The 16,248-nt window shown below is 47.2% G+C and overlaps 1 protein-coding gene across 1 annotated transcript; it reads right to left on the reverse strand.

The window, feature by feature from the left end:
* Nucleotides 1-11,811: 11,811 nt before the first annotated feature.
* On the reverse strand, nucleotides 11,812-14,076 carry DHX16 (DEAH-box helicase 16). Its single transcript, XM_075583573.1, has 4 exons — nucleotides 13,890-14,076; nucleotides 13,234-13,407; nucleotides 12,869-13,055; nucleotides 11,812-11,917 (listed from the first exon to the last, which is right to left on the reverse strand). Exons 1-3 carry the CDS (start codon nucleotides 13,947-13,949, stop codon nucleotides 12,927-12,929), a joined length of 363 nt encoding a protein of 120 aa, XP_075439688.1. The 5' UTR covers nucleotides 13,950-14,076; the 3' UTR covers nucleotides 11,812-11,917; nucleotides 12,869-12,926.
* Between the last annotated feature and the right edge of the window lie 2,172 nt (nucleotides 14,077-16,248).

A 16,248-nucleotide genomic window follows, 5' to 3' on the forward strand; every position in this document is an offset into this window, starting at 1 on the left:
ACAGAGAGGTAATACCGGGCACATGTACAGAGAGGTAATACCGGGCACATGTACAGAGAGGTAATACCGGGCACATGCACAGAGAGGTAATACCGGGCACATGTACAGAGAGGTAATACCGGGCACATGTACAGAGAGGTAATACCGGGCACATGTACAGAGAGGTTATACCGGGCACATGTACAGAGAGGTAATACCGGGCACATGTACAGAGAGGTTATACCGGGCACATGTACAGAGAGGTAATACCGGGCACATGTACAGAGAGGTAATACCGGACACATGCACAGAGAGGTAATACCGGGCACATGTACAGAGAGGTAATACCGGGCACATGTACAGAGAGGTAATACCGGGCACATGTACAGAGAGGTAATACCGGGCACATACTTGTCCAGAGAAGTAATACCGGGCACATGTACAGAGAGGTAATACCGGGCACATGTACAGAGAGGTAATACCGGGCACATGTACAGAGAGGTAATACCGGGCACATGTACAGAGAGGTAATACCGGGCACATGTACAGAGAGGTAATACCGGGCACATGTACAGAGAGGTAATACCGGGCACATGTACAGAGAGGTAATACCGGGCACATGTACAGAGAGGTAATACCGGGCACATGTACAGAGAGGTAATACCGGGCACATGTACAGAGAGGTAATACCGGGCACATGTACAGAGAGGTAATACCGGGCACATGTACAGAGAGGTAATACCGGGCACATGCACAGAGAGGTAATACCGGGCACATGCACAGAGAGGTAATACCGGGCACATGTACAGAGAGGTAATACCGGGCACATGCACAGAGAGGTAATACCGGGCACATGTACAGAGAGGTAATACCGGGCACATGCACAGAGAGGTAATACCGGGCACATGTACAGAGAGGTAATACCGGGCACATGCACAGAGAGGTAATACCGGGCACATGCACAGAGAGGTAATACCGGGCACATGTACAGAGAGGTAATACCGGGCACATGTACAGAGAGGTAATACCGTGCACATGCACAGAGAGGTAATACCGGGCACATGCACAGAGAGGTAATACCGGGCACATGTACAGAGAGGTAATACCGGGCACATGCACAGAGAGGTAATACCGGGCACATGTACAGAGAAGTAATACTGGGCACATGTACAGAGAAGTAATACTGGGCACATGTACAGAGAGGTAATACCGGGCACATACATGTCCAGAGAGGTAATACCGGGCACATGTACAGAGAGGTAATACCGGGCACATGTACAGAGAGGTAATACCGGGCACATGCACAGAGAGGTAATACCGGGCACATGTACAGAGAGGTAATACCGGGCACATGTACAGAGAGGTAATACCGGGCACATGCACAGAGAGGTAATACCGGGCACATGTACAGAGAAGTAATACCGGGCACATGCACAGAGAGGTAATACCGGGCACATGTACAGAGAGGTAATACCAGGCACATGTACAGAGAGGTAATACCGGGCACATGCACAGAGAGGTAATACCGGGCACATGTACAGAGAGGTAATACCGGGCACATGTACAGAGAGGTAATACCGGGCACATGTACAGAGAGGTAATACCGGGCACATGTACAGAGAGGTAATACCGGGCACATGTACAGAGAGGTAATACCGGGCACATGTACAGAGAGGTAATACCGGGCACATGTACAGAGAGGTAATACCGGGCACATGCACAGAGAGGTAATACCGGGCACATGCACAGAGAGGTAATACCGGGCACATGTACAGAGAGGTAATACCGGGCACATGTACAGAGAGGTAATACCGGGCACATGTACAGAGAGGTTATACCGGGCACATGTACAGAGAGGTAATACCGGGCACATGCACATAGAGGTAATACCTGGCACATGCACAGAGAGGTAATACCGGGCACATGCACAGAGAGGTAATACCGGGCACATGCACAGAGAGGTAATACCGGGCACATGTACAGAGAGGTAATACCGGGCACATGTACAGAGAGGTAATACCGGGCACATGCAGAGAGAGGTAATACCGGGCACATGTAGAGAGAGGTAATACCGGGCACATGTACAGAGAGGTAATACCGGGCACATGCACAGAGAGGTAATACCGGGCACATGCAGAGAGAGGTAATACCGGGCACATGTAGAGAGAGGTAATACCGGGCACATGTACAGAGAGGTAATACTGGGCACATGTACAGAGAAGTAATACCGGGCACATGTACAGAGAGGTAATACCGGGCACATGCAGAGAGAGGTAATACCGGGCACATGTAGAGAGAGGTAATACCGGGCACATGTACAGAGAGGTAATACCGGGCACATGTACAGAGAGGTAATACCGGGCACATGTACAGAGAGGTAATACAGGGCACATGTACAGAGAGGTAATACCGGGCACATGCACAGAGAGGTAATACCGGGCACATGCAGAGAGAGGTAATACCGGGCACATGTACAGAGAGGTAATACCGGGCACATGCACAGAGAGGTAATACCGGGCACATGTACAGAGAGGTAATACCGGGCACATGTACAGAGAGGTAATACCGGGCACATGCACAGAGAGGTAATACCGGGCACATGTACAGAGAAGTAATACCGGGCACATGTACAGAGAGGTTATACCGGGCACATGTACAGAGAGGTAATACCGGGCACATGTACAGAGAGGTAATACCGTGCACATGTACAGAGAGGTAATACCGGGCACATGTACAGAGAGGTAATACCGGGCACATGTACAGAGAGGTAATACCGGGCACATGTACAGAGAGGTAATACCGGGCACATGTACAGAGAGGTAATACCGGGCACATGTACAGAGAGGTAATACCGGGCACATGTACAGAGAGGTAATACCGGGCACATGTACAGAGAGGTAATACCGGGCACATGTACAGAGAGGTAATACCGGGCACATGTACAGAGAGGTAATACCGGGCACATGTACAGAGAGGTAATACCGGGCACATGTACAGAGAGGTAATACCGGGCACATGTACAGAGAGGTAATACCGGGCACATGTACAGAGAGGTAATACAGGGCACATGTACAGAGAGGTAATACCGGGCACATGTACAGAGAGGTAATACCGGGCACATGCACAGAGAGGTAATACCGGACACATGTACAGAGAGGTTATACCGGGCACATGCACAGAGAGGTAATACCGGGCACATGTACAGAGAGGTAATACCGGACACATGTACAGAGAGGTAATACCGGGCACATGTACAGAGAGGTAATACCGGGCACATGTACAGAGAGGTAATACCGGGCACATGTACAGAGAGGTAATACTGGGCACATGTACAGAGAGGTAATACCGGGCACATGCACAGAGAGGTAATACCGGGCACATGTACAGAGAGGTAATACCGGGCACATGTACAGAGAGGTAATACCGGGCACATGTACAGAGAGGTAATACCGGGCACATGCACAGAGAGGTAATACCGGGCACATACATGTCCAGAGAGGAAATACCGGGCACATACGTGTCCAGAGAGGTAATACCGGGCACATACGTGTCCAGAGAGGTAATACCGGGCACAACCGTGTCCAGAGAGGTAATACCGGGCACATACGTGTCCAGAGAGGTAATACCGGGCACAACCGTGTCCAGAGAGGTAATACCGGGCACATACATGCCCAGAAAGGTAATACCGGGCACATACATGTCCAGAGAGGTAATACCGGACATATACATGTCCAGAGAGGTAATACCGGGCACATACATGTCCAGAGAGGTAATACCGGGCACATACATGTCCAGAGAGGTAATACCGGGCACATACATGTCCAGAGAGGTAATACCGGTATACACATACACGCCCAGAGAGGTAATACCGGTATACACATACACGCCCAGAGAGGTAATACCGGTATACACATACACGCCCAGAGAGGTAATACCGGTATACACATACACATCCAGAGAGGTAATACCGGTATACACGTACACGCCCAGAGAGGTAATACCGGTATACACATACACGCTCAGAGAGGTAATACCGGTATACACATACACGCCCAGAGAGGTAATACCGGTATACACATACACGCCCAGAGGTAATACCGGTATACACATACACACCCAGAGAGGTAATACCGGTATACACATACACGCCCAGAGAGGTAATACCGGTATACACATACACACCCAGAGAGGTAATACCGGTATACACATACACGCCCAGAGAGGTAATACCGGTATACACATACACACCCAGAGAGGTAATACCGGTATACACGTACACGCCCAGAGAGGTAATATCGGTATATAGATACACATCCAGAGAGGTAATACCGGTATACACGTACACGCCCAGAGAGGTAATATCGGTATACACATACACGCCCAGAGAGGTAATACCGGTATACACATACACGCCCAGAGAGGTAATACCGGTATACACATACACGCCCAGAGAGGTAATACCGGTATACACATACACGCCCAGAGAGGTAATATCGGTATACACGTACACGCCCAGAGAGGTAATACCGGTATACACATACACTCCCAGAGAGGTAATACCGGGCACATGTACAGAGAGGTAATACTGGGCACATGTACAGAGAGGTAATACCGGGCACATGCACAGAGAGGTAATACCGGGCACATGTACAGAGAGGTAATACCGGGCACATGTACAGAGAGGTAATACCGGGCACATGTACAGAGAGGTAATACCGGGCACATGTACAGAGAGGTAATACCGGGCACATGCACAGAGAGGTAATACCGGGCACATACATGTCCAGAGAGGAAATACCGGGCACATACGTGTCCAGAGAGGTAATACCGGGCACATACGTGTCCAGAGAGGTAATACCGGGCACAACCGTGTCCAGAGAGGTAATACCAGGCACATACATGCCCAGAAAGGTAATACCGGGCACATACGTGTCCAGAGACATCTGGACATGTATGTCCAGAGAGGTAATACCGGGCACATACATGTCCAGAGAGGTAATACCGGACATATACATGTCCAGAGAGGTAATACCGGGCACATACATGTCCAGAGAGGTAATACCGGGCACATACATGTCCAGAGAGGTAATACCGGGCACATACATGTCCAGAGAAGTAATACCGGTATACACATACACGCCCAGAGAGGTAATACCGGTATACACATACACGCCCAGAGAGGTAATACCGGTATACACATACACGCCCAGAGAGGTAATACCGGTATACACATACACATCCAGAGAGGTAATACCGGTATACACGTACACGCCCAGAGAGGTAATACCGGTATACACATACACGCTCAGAGAGGTAATACCGGTATACACATACACGCCCAGAGAGGTAATACCGGTATACACATACACGCCCAGAGAGGTAATACCGGTATACACATACACGCCCAGAGAGGTAATACCGGTATACACATACACGCCCAGAGAGGTAATACCGGTATACACATACACACCCAGAGAGGTAATACCGGTATACACATACACGCCCAGAGAGGTAATACCGGTATACACATACACACCCAGAGAGGTAATACCGGTATACACATACACGCCCAGAGAGGTAATACCGGTATATAGATACACATCCAGAGAGGTAATACCGGTATACACGTACACGCCCAGAGAGGTAATATCGGTATACACATACACGCCCAGAGAGGTAATAAAGGTATACACATACACGCCCAGAGAGGTAATACCGGTATATACATACACGCCCAGAGAGGTGATACCGGTATACACATACACACCCAGAGAGGTAATACCGGTATACACATACACGCCCAGAGAGGTAATACCGGTATACACATACACGCCCAGAGAGGTAATACCGGTATACACATACACGCCCAGAGAGGTAATATCGGTATACACGTACACGCCCAGAGAGGTAATACCGGTATACACATACACGCCCAGAGAGGTAATACCGGTATACACATACACGCCCAGAGAGGTAATACCGGTATACACATACACGCCCAGAGAGGTAATACCGGTATACACATACACGCCCAGAGAGGTAATACCGGTATACACATACACTCCCAGAGAGGTAATATCGGTATACACGTACACGCCCAGAGAGGTAATACCGGTATACACATACACTCCCAGAGAGGTAATACCGGTATACACATACACGCCCAGAGAGGTAATACCGGTATACACATACACGCCCAGAGAGGTAATATCGGTATACACGTACACGCCCAGAGAGGTAATACCGGTATACACATACACGCCCAGAGAGGTAATACCGGTATACACATACACGCACAGAGAGGTAATACCGGTATACACATACACGCCCAGAGAGGTAATATCGGTATACACGTACACGCCCAGAGAGGTAATACCGGTATACACATACACTCCCAGAGAGGTAATACCGGTATACACATACACGCCCAGAGAGGTAATACCGGTATACACATATATGTCCACTATTACCTCTAATTTTTTACTGGACAGTGTCCAAATACAGGACAGTTCAGTACAGGACACCTGGCGACCCTATTCCGAGGGGGAGGGGGGGAGGGAGGTTGTGACACCATACAAATAAATGAAATTCTTTTTGACGTTTGGAGAGATCATTGCTTGGGAAGACACATAAGTAGTACAGGATTTTTGGGAGTATGGTCAATTTGAGTGCCGCTCGCCGGCCAAACCAGGACAGCTCGTAATCCCTCCTCTCTAGAAGTTTGAAAATTGTTATTATACAGCTTGGGGGAAAATTGCATCTGTATAAGGTTTCAAGCGGAGAAATGATGCGGACCCCAAAATATTTCAAATGAGAATCGCCCGAAGAGAAATCAAAGTTGAGTTTCAACAGTGTCGCTGTTGACTTGGATGGATTCGTTTTACGATTTTGACAGTTCGCGAAAGTTTAGGCAATCCCGACATAGATTAGGGAATGGCGTTGGCTTAGAGTCGACGCAATATAGTCCGCCAACAGGCCTAGCGAATACTGATGTCACCGGGCTCACAAAGGCGTGACGTGAGACATTTAAACTTGCAGGGGTACTGGCGCCGCCTATGGAGTACAACAGACGACAGAGAAGCCCAATGCTACGTCCAACATGACAAAAATACACAGTAAAATACTTATATATTCTCTTGAAAAAGGGTCATTTAGTTTAACCCTTTGGCCAAAGCGTTGTAAGCTTGCGAGCCACGTCAAGGCAGACACCTGTTCGCATTCCTAACACTACCAGATAAAATACTAATATACCTCTATTAGGATTAAAGGGGTTCCCAAAAAGAGCTTGCTGGGGTTTTGTGTTTTGTTAACCCCCCTATGGAGTGTCTGTATTTCAGAAACTTTGAGGCCCCCCGGAACTGAAATGAATGGGTTTCAGCTCTGGAGACCCCCTATTTCAATTCTGTGTTAAAAAAAGAATAATAATTTGAATATTGTATCGATGCGTCTTATCTGTATTCTCAAAAGGTGATGTTTTCTGCATATAAGGACACACGTTACAACGGCCACACTTATGTGAGCCTTTCAGTAATGCACAAAAAATCCCCTATTCTGATTCTTTTTATGTGTATGAAACATAGAAGGCGAAATCAAATTACCGATAGTTTGAGATTTAGAAAAGACTATTTTGGGATCATCAGATTCCAGATCCTTAATATGGGGATCTAGGGAGAGAGCTGACCAATGCTTTCTAATGATGGCCGAGATATATTTGCAGCCTGACCACTGTACAGGCATACCCCGTATTAACGTACGCAATGGGACCGGAGCATGTATGTAATGCGAAAATGTACTTAAAGTGAAGCACTACCTTTTCCCCACTTATCGATGCATGTACTGTACTGCAATCGTTATATACAGGCATAACTGATGTAAATAAGGCATTTGTAACAGGCTCTGTAGTTTCCCCGCTTGCGCACAGCTTCGGTACAGGTAGGGAGCCGGTATTGCTGTTCAGGACGTGCTGACAGGCGCATGCGTGAGCTGCCGTTTGCCTATTGGACGATATGTCCTTACTCGCGAGTGTACTTAAAGTGAGTGTCCTTAAACCGGGGTATGCCTGTACTGAGTAATAAAATACGGTGGTTCATAAGTATTCATATGTAATCGAACATTGGTCACTGCGTCAGTGTTGGTATTTACCATGCTAATATGATTCCTATCTCATGACAATTAATATTCAAAGGCCTCATTCAAATCTTGAATGGCATAACCTCTTTGTAAAAAAACGTTCTTTCAAGTCTAATGACCTGATTTTGTAATCATCTAATAAGGAACAATTTCTGCGAAGACGCAGAACAGAAATTGTCCCCTAGGTATTCCTTTGAAGAGGGATCTGTTGTGACAAATGCCCGCGTGCAATAAAGCATTGCGGGAATGACCCTTGCGATATATGTCGCTTTGAACTGTCTTATCTAGAGCTATAAATAAATATAAATCCAAATACTGAATGTGGTGTCTGTGAAAACTGTGAGTTGTAAATTGACAACACATTCATTCAAATAATCAATAAATAACATAAGATCTGTAACGGAACCTCTCCAAATAATACCATTACCCCTACCTGGGGGGGGGGGGGGGGGGGGAGGTGGTTGTGTGTGTGTGTGTGTGTATATATATATCCCTCCATTAATGTTTCCATGTTCGGGCATGGGGTATAAAGGTGGGGAAGGAGGCCCTGTTAGTTCTATGGCTAAGAGAATTCCAATCAGAGTTCTAGGGGGAATTCCAGCCAGAGCCAGTCAGTTCCAGCCAGAGCCAGTCAGTTCCAGCCAGAGCCAGTCAGTTCCAGCCAGAGCCAGTCAGTTCCAACCAGAGCCAGTCAGTTCCAGCCAGAGCCAGTCAGTTCCAGCCAGAGCCAGTCAGTTCCAGCCAGAGCCAGTCAGTTCCAGCCAGAGCCAGTCAGTTCCAGCCAGAGCCAGTCAGTTCCAACCAGAGCCAGTCAGTTCCAACCAGAGCCAGACAGTTCCAGCCAGAGCCAGTCAGTTCCAGCCAGAGCCAGTCAGTTCCAGCCAGAGCCAGTCAGTTCCAACCAGAGCCAGTCAGTTCCAGCCAGTGGCAGTTCCAGGTCTGAGAGTTCTGAGCACCGGAGTGTCAGTTGGTTGGGGATGTTGACGCGGCGACTGCTTCACACTGCGTGGGAGCAGAACAGTGAAAACTTCCTCACTGGGGGTCCCAGCACCCAGGTCTATAGGGTGTTCCCAGTTACCCCGGGTGGGAGTGTAAGTTTTTTTGTACTGACAGTTGTGGATACCTTCCCCCCCCCCCTGGTGTGATAGTCCTGGTGTGATAGTCCTGGTCTCCCGTGGCAGTGGAAATCCCTCCTCTGTGGACTCCGGCAGCGGGACTGGACATTGCGCTCCTCATAGTGAAGAAAAAAGGGGAACGCAAAGTGTTAATAATTATATACTGTGTATTGTGAAAATAAATATGAATATTCAACCATATACACTGTGCTTTTTTTTTTTTTTTTTAAATCAAATTCTTCTTATGTGGTAGGCAGGGATCTTCCTCCAGGGTCTCATAAGAGGAGAAGAAATAAAAGAAATCCAATAGTGCAGATGGTAATTGGGGATTTATATACAGCTCAACCCCGCTACAACGCGGATTCGCTTATAACGCGGTGTCAGCGTGGCTCCCACTTTTCGTATTTATGAATACTTTACAGCGCGATTGTTGGCGTCTTAAATACTTTATTGTACAACGCATACCATTGTACATTATTTCTAACGCGATCCGCTTATAGCACGATGCGATTCGTTGGACCCCAAGCACAGCGTTATCAGGGGGTTGAGCTGTATCTTGTGAATACACAAACATCACACTCACATTTTATAACAATTCTGTGGACGGTGTACACGTATAATTATTGTTTATTGCTCTCCAGGGACTATTTAGAATCAGAGTTTTTTCAGCTTCGACCAATTACTGGGACTGTACCCCAAAGCGTACAAAGTGTATGTTAGACTTCATGATTTGTTATCACTGTTTATTTGACATTGAAGTGTTAGCGCATCTTTCTTTTTTTCTCAAGTTCTCCTCTTGAAGAACTGGGATCCCTCTCGCGAGGACCTCCGGGCGTTCGGCTTCATTGCTTGGACATTGTTCATGGTCCCAAAGTTCAACAAAGTATCCGGCCGCTCCTCCTTCTCTTACCGTGCACCCCAAAACTGGAACAACCTACCAGAGACTCTCACAGCCGCCACCAGCCTATGCAGAGAGCAGCGAATTAAAAAATTGGCGAGGGTAATAAAAAGTAGCTTTTTTGGAGAGTTTTATTCTCCATATGCAGAAATGTGCGAAATCTGCAATTTATAGCATGAATGCGTGTGGCGAGTTTAAAATTGAGAGATGCGCGATGCTGAAATGTGTAAAAAAAAAATCGCGCATTTTTTTTTTTTCCTTTCCTATAGCCGGCGAGCTCCAGCTTCTTGCCAACTTTTGTTGGCGGAGCAAATTGTAGAAAATCGCGCCATTTTATTGGCGCGAACAGCCGCTAGATGCCGTTCGCGCCTTTCTGAATTAGGATATTTATATTTTTAAAACTGGCGAGATGTAGGTTCTCGCCAGCCGCGCGGCGAGATTTACAAATAGAAAAAAAAAATGGCGCGTTTTTCATAACTCGCCATTTTCTGCTGTTTTCTGCGCGAATTTCTCAAAAAAATGGCGAGATTTACTTTAGCGCTGCTCTCTGCATAGGCCCCAAGTTCTTTCAAATCTAAGGCTGTCTCACATTTTAACCTGGTCTGTAACTGTTACATACGCCCATAATATACATCTTCTCTAACTGTGCATGCAATGTCTTGTATATAATGTATAACGCTGCTCATTTATGTAACTGTATTTGTACCATGTATTATTTGTCATCATAACTCTGTGCCCAGGACATACTTGAAAACGAGCGGTAACTCTCACTGTATTACTTCCTGTTAAAACATTTTATTATAATTAGGTAAAATATATTAAAATATTTAATATAAATAATTAGGTTGGTTTCCCACTGGGAAATATTTACAAAAAAAAAAAAAAAGAAGATAGATTTGAGTGCTTTCAAAAGGGCGGGGGGAGGCCCCGCGTCCACGGAGCTCAACTAGGCCGCCATCTTAGACGGCGTCGTGCATGCGCCTCCGGCGGGACTTAATTTGAACGTCTTATTGGACAACTTCAATATGTCTTGTATTGGTGCGTCTGGAAGATCCACTTGCCATTTCGGTAACCCTCCTTTTGTGTTTGTCTAATCTACATCGTTTGGGGTACAATTCTATATGGCAGAAGTTGAAATCCTCTGCGATAATGTTTATGTATGTATACCGCTGGGATTTCTGGCTGCAATGTGTTTCGGCAGCTCCAGCCCCTACAGTGTTTACGGCTGGACAAAGGCATTTCAAAGCCCAGCCGAATTCATTCAGAACCCCTTCAGTCCACAGCTGCGTCGCCCCAAAGGCGCGCAGCCGAAGGGTGTCTGCCATTTGGTAAGGTTACAGCTGCTCCCTTGCTTCTGAAACTCACCAACCCTCTCGTCCCCTGTACCCAATGTCTAAGACATAAAGATGGCTGCCGGAAGAGCAGAAATCCTAAACCGGCCCTACAACATGAAATCCCATTAAAACCCTTTATACATTCATGGAAGAAAAAGAAAAACAAAACCTTTTATACAGAGAGCTGAGGACTGGTGTTTTATACACAGGCTGATGATCCCAGGAGCTGACTTTCACCCTGTGTATTACATCACTCCGTGCTCGGCTGTAAAAAGGTGTTGAGCCGACCCCAAAAATAGACTGGAACCCCCTCATAAGGATGGCAGCCGACCACAAAAAAACACAGCGAGACTACTGGATACCCAAAATGGAAATCTTTATTTACAGAATTTACAGGGGAGAGTGTATATATATTGACAGTATACAGGCTGCAGCGTGTCGAGATTCCTCAGTCCCATGTCCTGGAAGACAGAACAAAATAATGTTACATACATGCACTATTAAATACATATAGTGTGTGGGTGTGTGTAATAAACACGGATGGCGCCGACGCGTTTCGCATACTGTATGTGATTCATCATTGGAGTCCCGACCACAAAGCTCAACACCCTTCCCCAATGTATCAATTGAACCATCAATAAACAAATCAATTGGAAATCTCCATTGTGCAGAGGTTGATGTCCATTAATTTTCTCGGCCTTATTGAAAGCGGCTGCAAATAATTGATCACAAAAGGCCATTTTTTTTTTAAAACAAATGATCTAATAAAGACAATACGTTCAATGACAAATATTTCGAGTGAACTTGGGATCCCATCCCGTCCAAATCAGTGGTGTTGAACAAGGGGAACACAGATTTCCAAGATGGAGGGGAAAGAAAAGCCCTCCAACCCCCCAAAAAAAGAATCTCCAACCACCAATAGATAATGGTATATTCCATCTTTCCTCTTCATTTGTCCTGGAATCTTCCAATTGGCTAAAAAAAAAGAAAAAGGGGGGGGATGGTGCTTGTCTCCGTCTTCTTTGGAGTTCTAGATGGACCTTCAAAAATTGTTGAGGAGGATCGACCCTTTGGAGACGTTTCCTTAAGGGCAGGTCGGTCCGATTTGACGGTTGATCTGGAAATGGTCAAAGATGCCAAATATGGAGATGTGCGGACATCTAGGGTGGTGGAGACAGACCCGACGGAAGAACGTCAAGACGCACTCGAGGAGATTCTACAACCTTTGGGAACCATGGATGGTTTTCAATGGTCTGCGCCAGCGATTCCCTACAGGGGGGTCCGCCAGGGGTCTCCAAAATAAATCTGCACCCTACCTATTCTTGTGAGTGGATTTCTTTCACCTCTGATGAAACGTGTATGTATACACACAACAGTGTGTATATAAAAACACACACAAATCCGATACTCACGTCACACAAATCGGGTAGGGGCATGTACCAGTCGGGTGATTTAAACATGGCCGCCCCCTCAGCCCAGCTCCTCTCGGCTCTTGCCAGCCTTCCTGGGCATCTTCTTGCTGGTGGGATCCTCCAGCTCCCGGGACTTGTAGTAATGGGGAGCAACCTCTAGGAGCCAGGCGCTGTCAACCTCTAGGACCTGTACATTACATATTTTTAATACATACAAGTGTGTATATAACACAAATTATAGTTGCATAAATCAAAATGCACATGTGTATATATCTAAACAGGTGTGTGTGTGTGATATATATACACACACACACACACACACACACTAGATACTGTATATGTAGACATATACACACAGTTCTCACCTGTCTCATGTACTCCTTGGTTGTATACACCAGCTCATGGTATATCACACAGCGGGGCTGCTCCTCGTGTAAGCTGCTGTTCGGGTGTATATACACAGCCTGCTGCTGCTTCACCGTCTTGTATCCACTGCGAGTCAGGCGGGCCGTGTGATAAAAATATCCCGCCGTCACAGCCTGAGGGGGAGAGAGAGGGGGAAAGAGAGAGGAGTGAGGAGGAGGGAGGGGGGAGAGGGAGTGAGGAGGGGGAGTGAGGAGGGGGAGTAGGGGAGAGGGAGTGAGGAGGGGGAGTAGGGGAGAGAAGAGGGGGAGGAGGGGGGAGGGAGTGAGGGAGGGGGGAGGGAGTGAGGAAGGGGGGAAGGAGGGAGTGAGGGGGGAAGGGAGTAGGGGAGGAGGAGGGGGTGAGAGGAGAGGGGATACGTTTTTGCTGCAATGTGTAAGCACGCATGTACTTATTCACATTTCAAAATCGTCTAGAATCTGTATGATTATTTATGTAAATTACATATGATACTGTATGTGTGTGTGTGTATGTGTGTGTGTGTGTGTGTGTATATATATTTTTTTTTTGAGACGGGAGATGGAGAGAGACGATAGTAAGAGAAAGAAAAGAGAGGGGAGTGTATATGTAAGCGTGGTGATACTTGGCAGAGCTGTACCTTGCGCACTGGTGCCGTGTCGTCGTCGCAGGACGTCAGCTCAATCTCAATCCGTTCCATCAATCCTTCCAGTTGATCTCGGACGTCGCGAGCGCGTCGCAGAGCTCGCGACTGGACAAAGTTCTCATAGCACCACTGGAGAGAGTGACCACACTCTACCCACTGGGGGAGAGAGAGGGGGGAGATGGGGAGGAGAGAGGGGGGAAGAGGGGGAAGGGAGAGAGGGGGGAGGAGAGAGGGAGGGAAGAGGGAGAGAGAGGGAAGGGGGGAGAGAGAGAGAGGGAGAAGGAGAGAGAGAGGGGGAAGAGGGAGAGGGAAGAGGGGGAGAGAGAGGGGGGAGAGAGAGGGGAAGAGGGGGAGAGAGAGAGGGGAATAGGGGGAGAGAGAGGGGGGAGGAGAGAGGAGGAAAGGGGGGGGCAGAGATTGAGAGGGCAGAGAGGAGGGGGGAGAAAGAGGGTGGAGAGGAGAAAGGGGGGATCCGCTTGTTAGCTGCGCATGTGCGATTGGTGTGGGCCGTTTGCACATGCGCCAAAATTGGCACCATTTTTTTTCTCATTGTTATTTTTATTGGTTTTCCAACATTGCTGGTAAACATGACAGATTTCAACACATCTTGACCTACCTGTCCTTCTAACTATCGACCTGTCTCCCTCCTGCCTTTTGCCTCCAAACTCCTTGAACGTCTTGTATTCTCTCGATTGCTACACTTTCTCAACACCTATTCTCTCATAGACCCTCTACAATCTGGCTTCCGCACTGCTCACTCTACTGAAACAGCCCTCACTAAAATAACTGACGACCTCCACGCTGCCAAAGACAGAGGTCATTACACTCTGCTCATATTACTCGACCTCTCTGCAGCATTCGACACCGTGGACCACCCTCTTCTCCTTCACATTCTCCATACTCTTGGTATTCGGAACAAAGCTTTATCCTGGATCTCCTCTTACCTCTCCATCATACTTTCAGTGTCTCTTCTGCTAATACCTCCTCCTCCTCTATTGATCTCTCTGTGGGGGTACCCCAGGGCTCTGTCCTGGGACCTCTTCTCTTTTCTCTCTACACACTCTCTCTAGGTGACCTAATCACATCTTTTGGGTTTAAATATCCACCTCTATGCTGACGACACACAAATTTACCTTTCAACCCCTGACCTTACACCTGCTGTACAGACCAAAGTTTCTGAATGTCTCTCTGCTATATCATCCTGGATGGCCCTCCGCCGACTGAAACTTAACATGGCAAAAACAGAGCTCCTTATACTTCCTCCCAAACCTGGCCCTACTACCTCCTTCCACATTGCTATTGGAAATACGATCATTCACCCAGTAGCCCACGCACGCTGCTAGGGGTTACACTTGATTCCTCTCTCTCATTCTCCTCTCATATTCAAAACGTTTCTAAAACTTGTCGCTTTTTCCTCCGCAATATCACAAAGATACGCCCTTTCCTCTGTTACTCGACTGCTAAAACTCTGACTCAGGCCCTCATTCTCTCCCGTCTTGATTACTGTAACCTCCTGCTGTCCGGCCTTCCTGCCTCTCACCTGTCCCCCCTACAATCTATCCTAAATGCTGCTGCCAGAATCACTCTACTCTTTCCTAGATCTGTCTCCGCATCTCCCCTCCTGAAATCCCTCTCCTGGCTTCCGATTAAATCGCGTATCTCACACTCAATTCTCCTGCTCACTTTTAAAGCTTTACATTCTTCTGCCCCTCCTTACATCTCAGCCCTAATTTCTCGCTATGCACCATCCCGACTCTTGTGTTCTGCTCAAGGATGTCTTCTTTCTACCCCCTTTGTATCTAAAGCCCTCTCCCGCCTTAAACCTTTCTCACTTTCTGCCCCGCACCTCTGGAATGCCCTTCCCCTCAATACCCGACTAGTCCCCTCTCTATCCACCTTTAAGACTCACCTTAAGACATACTTGCTTAAAGAAGCATATGAATAGCACTGTGGATAATACTAGACACATGATACATAAAGCCTGGCCCCCTGCAGACGCACTTACCAGAACTCCCTCCTACTGTCTCTGTACGTTCTCCCTACCTACCAATTAGACTGTAAGCTCCTCGGGGCAGGGACTCCTCTTCCTTAATGTTACCTTTATGTCTGAAGCACTTATTCCCATGACCTGTTATTTGTATTATCTGTTATTTATTTGATTACCCCGTGTATTACTGCAGTGAAGCGCTATGTACATTTATGGCGCTTTATAAATAAAGACATACAATACAATACATCTTTACAATTTTCCTTGTTTAAATTATACTTACAAAAAAAGGTAAAAAGGCCAGTCTGTAACTGCAGAAAAATGGTCCCCCTAGTGCAGTCATCAGACTCCCGATGCTCCCGAGAG

Source organism: Ascaphus truei, unplaced genomic scaffold, assembly GCF_040206685.1.
Source record: "Ascaphus truei isolate aAscTru1 unplaced genomic scaffold, aAscTru1.hap1 HAP1_SCAFFOLD_335, whole genome shotgun sequence".
NCBI classification, from domain to species: Eukaryota; Metazoa; Chordata; class Amphibia; order Anura; family Ascaphidae; genus Ascaphus; species Ascaphus truei.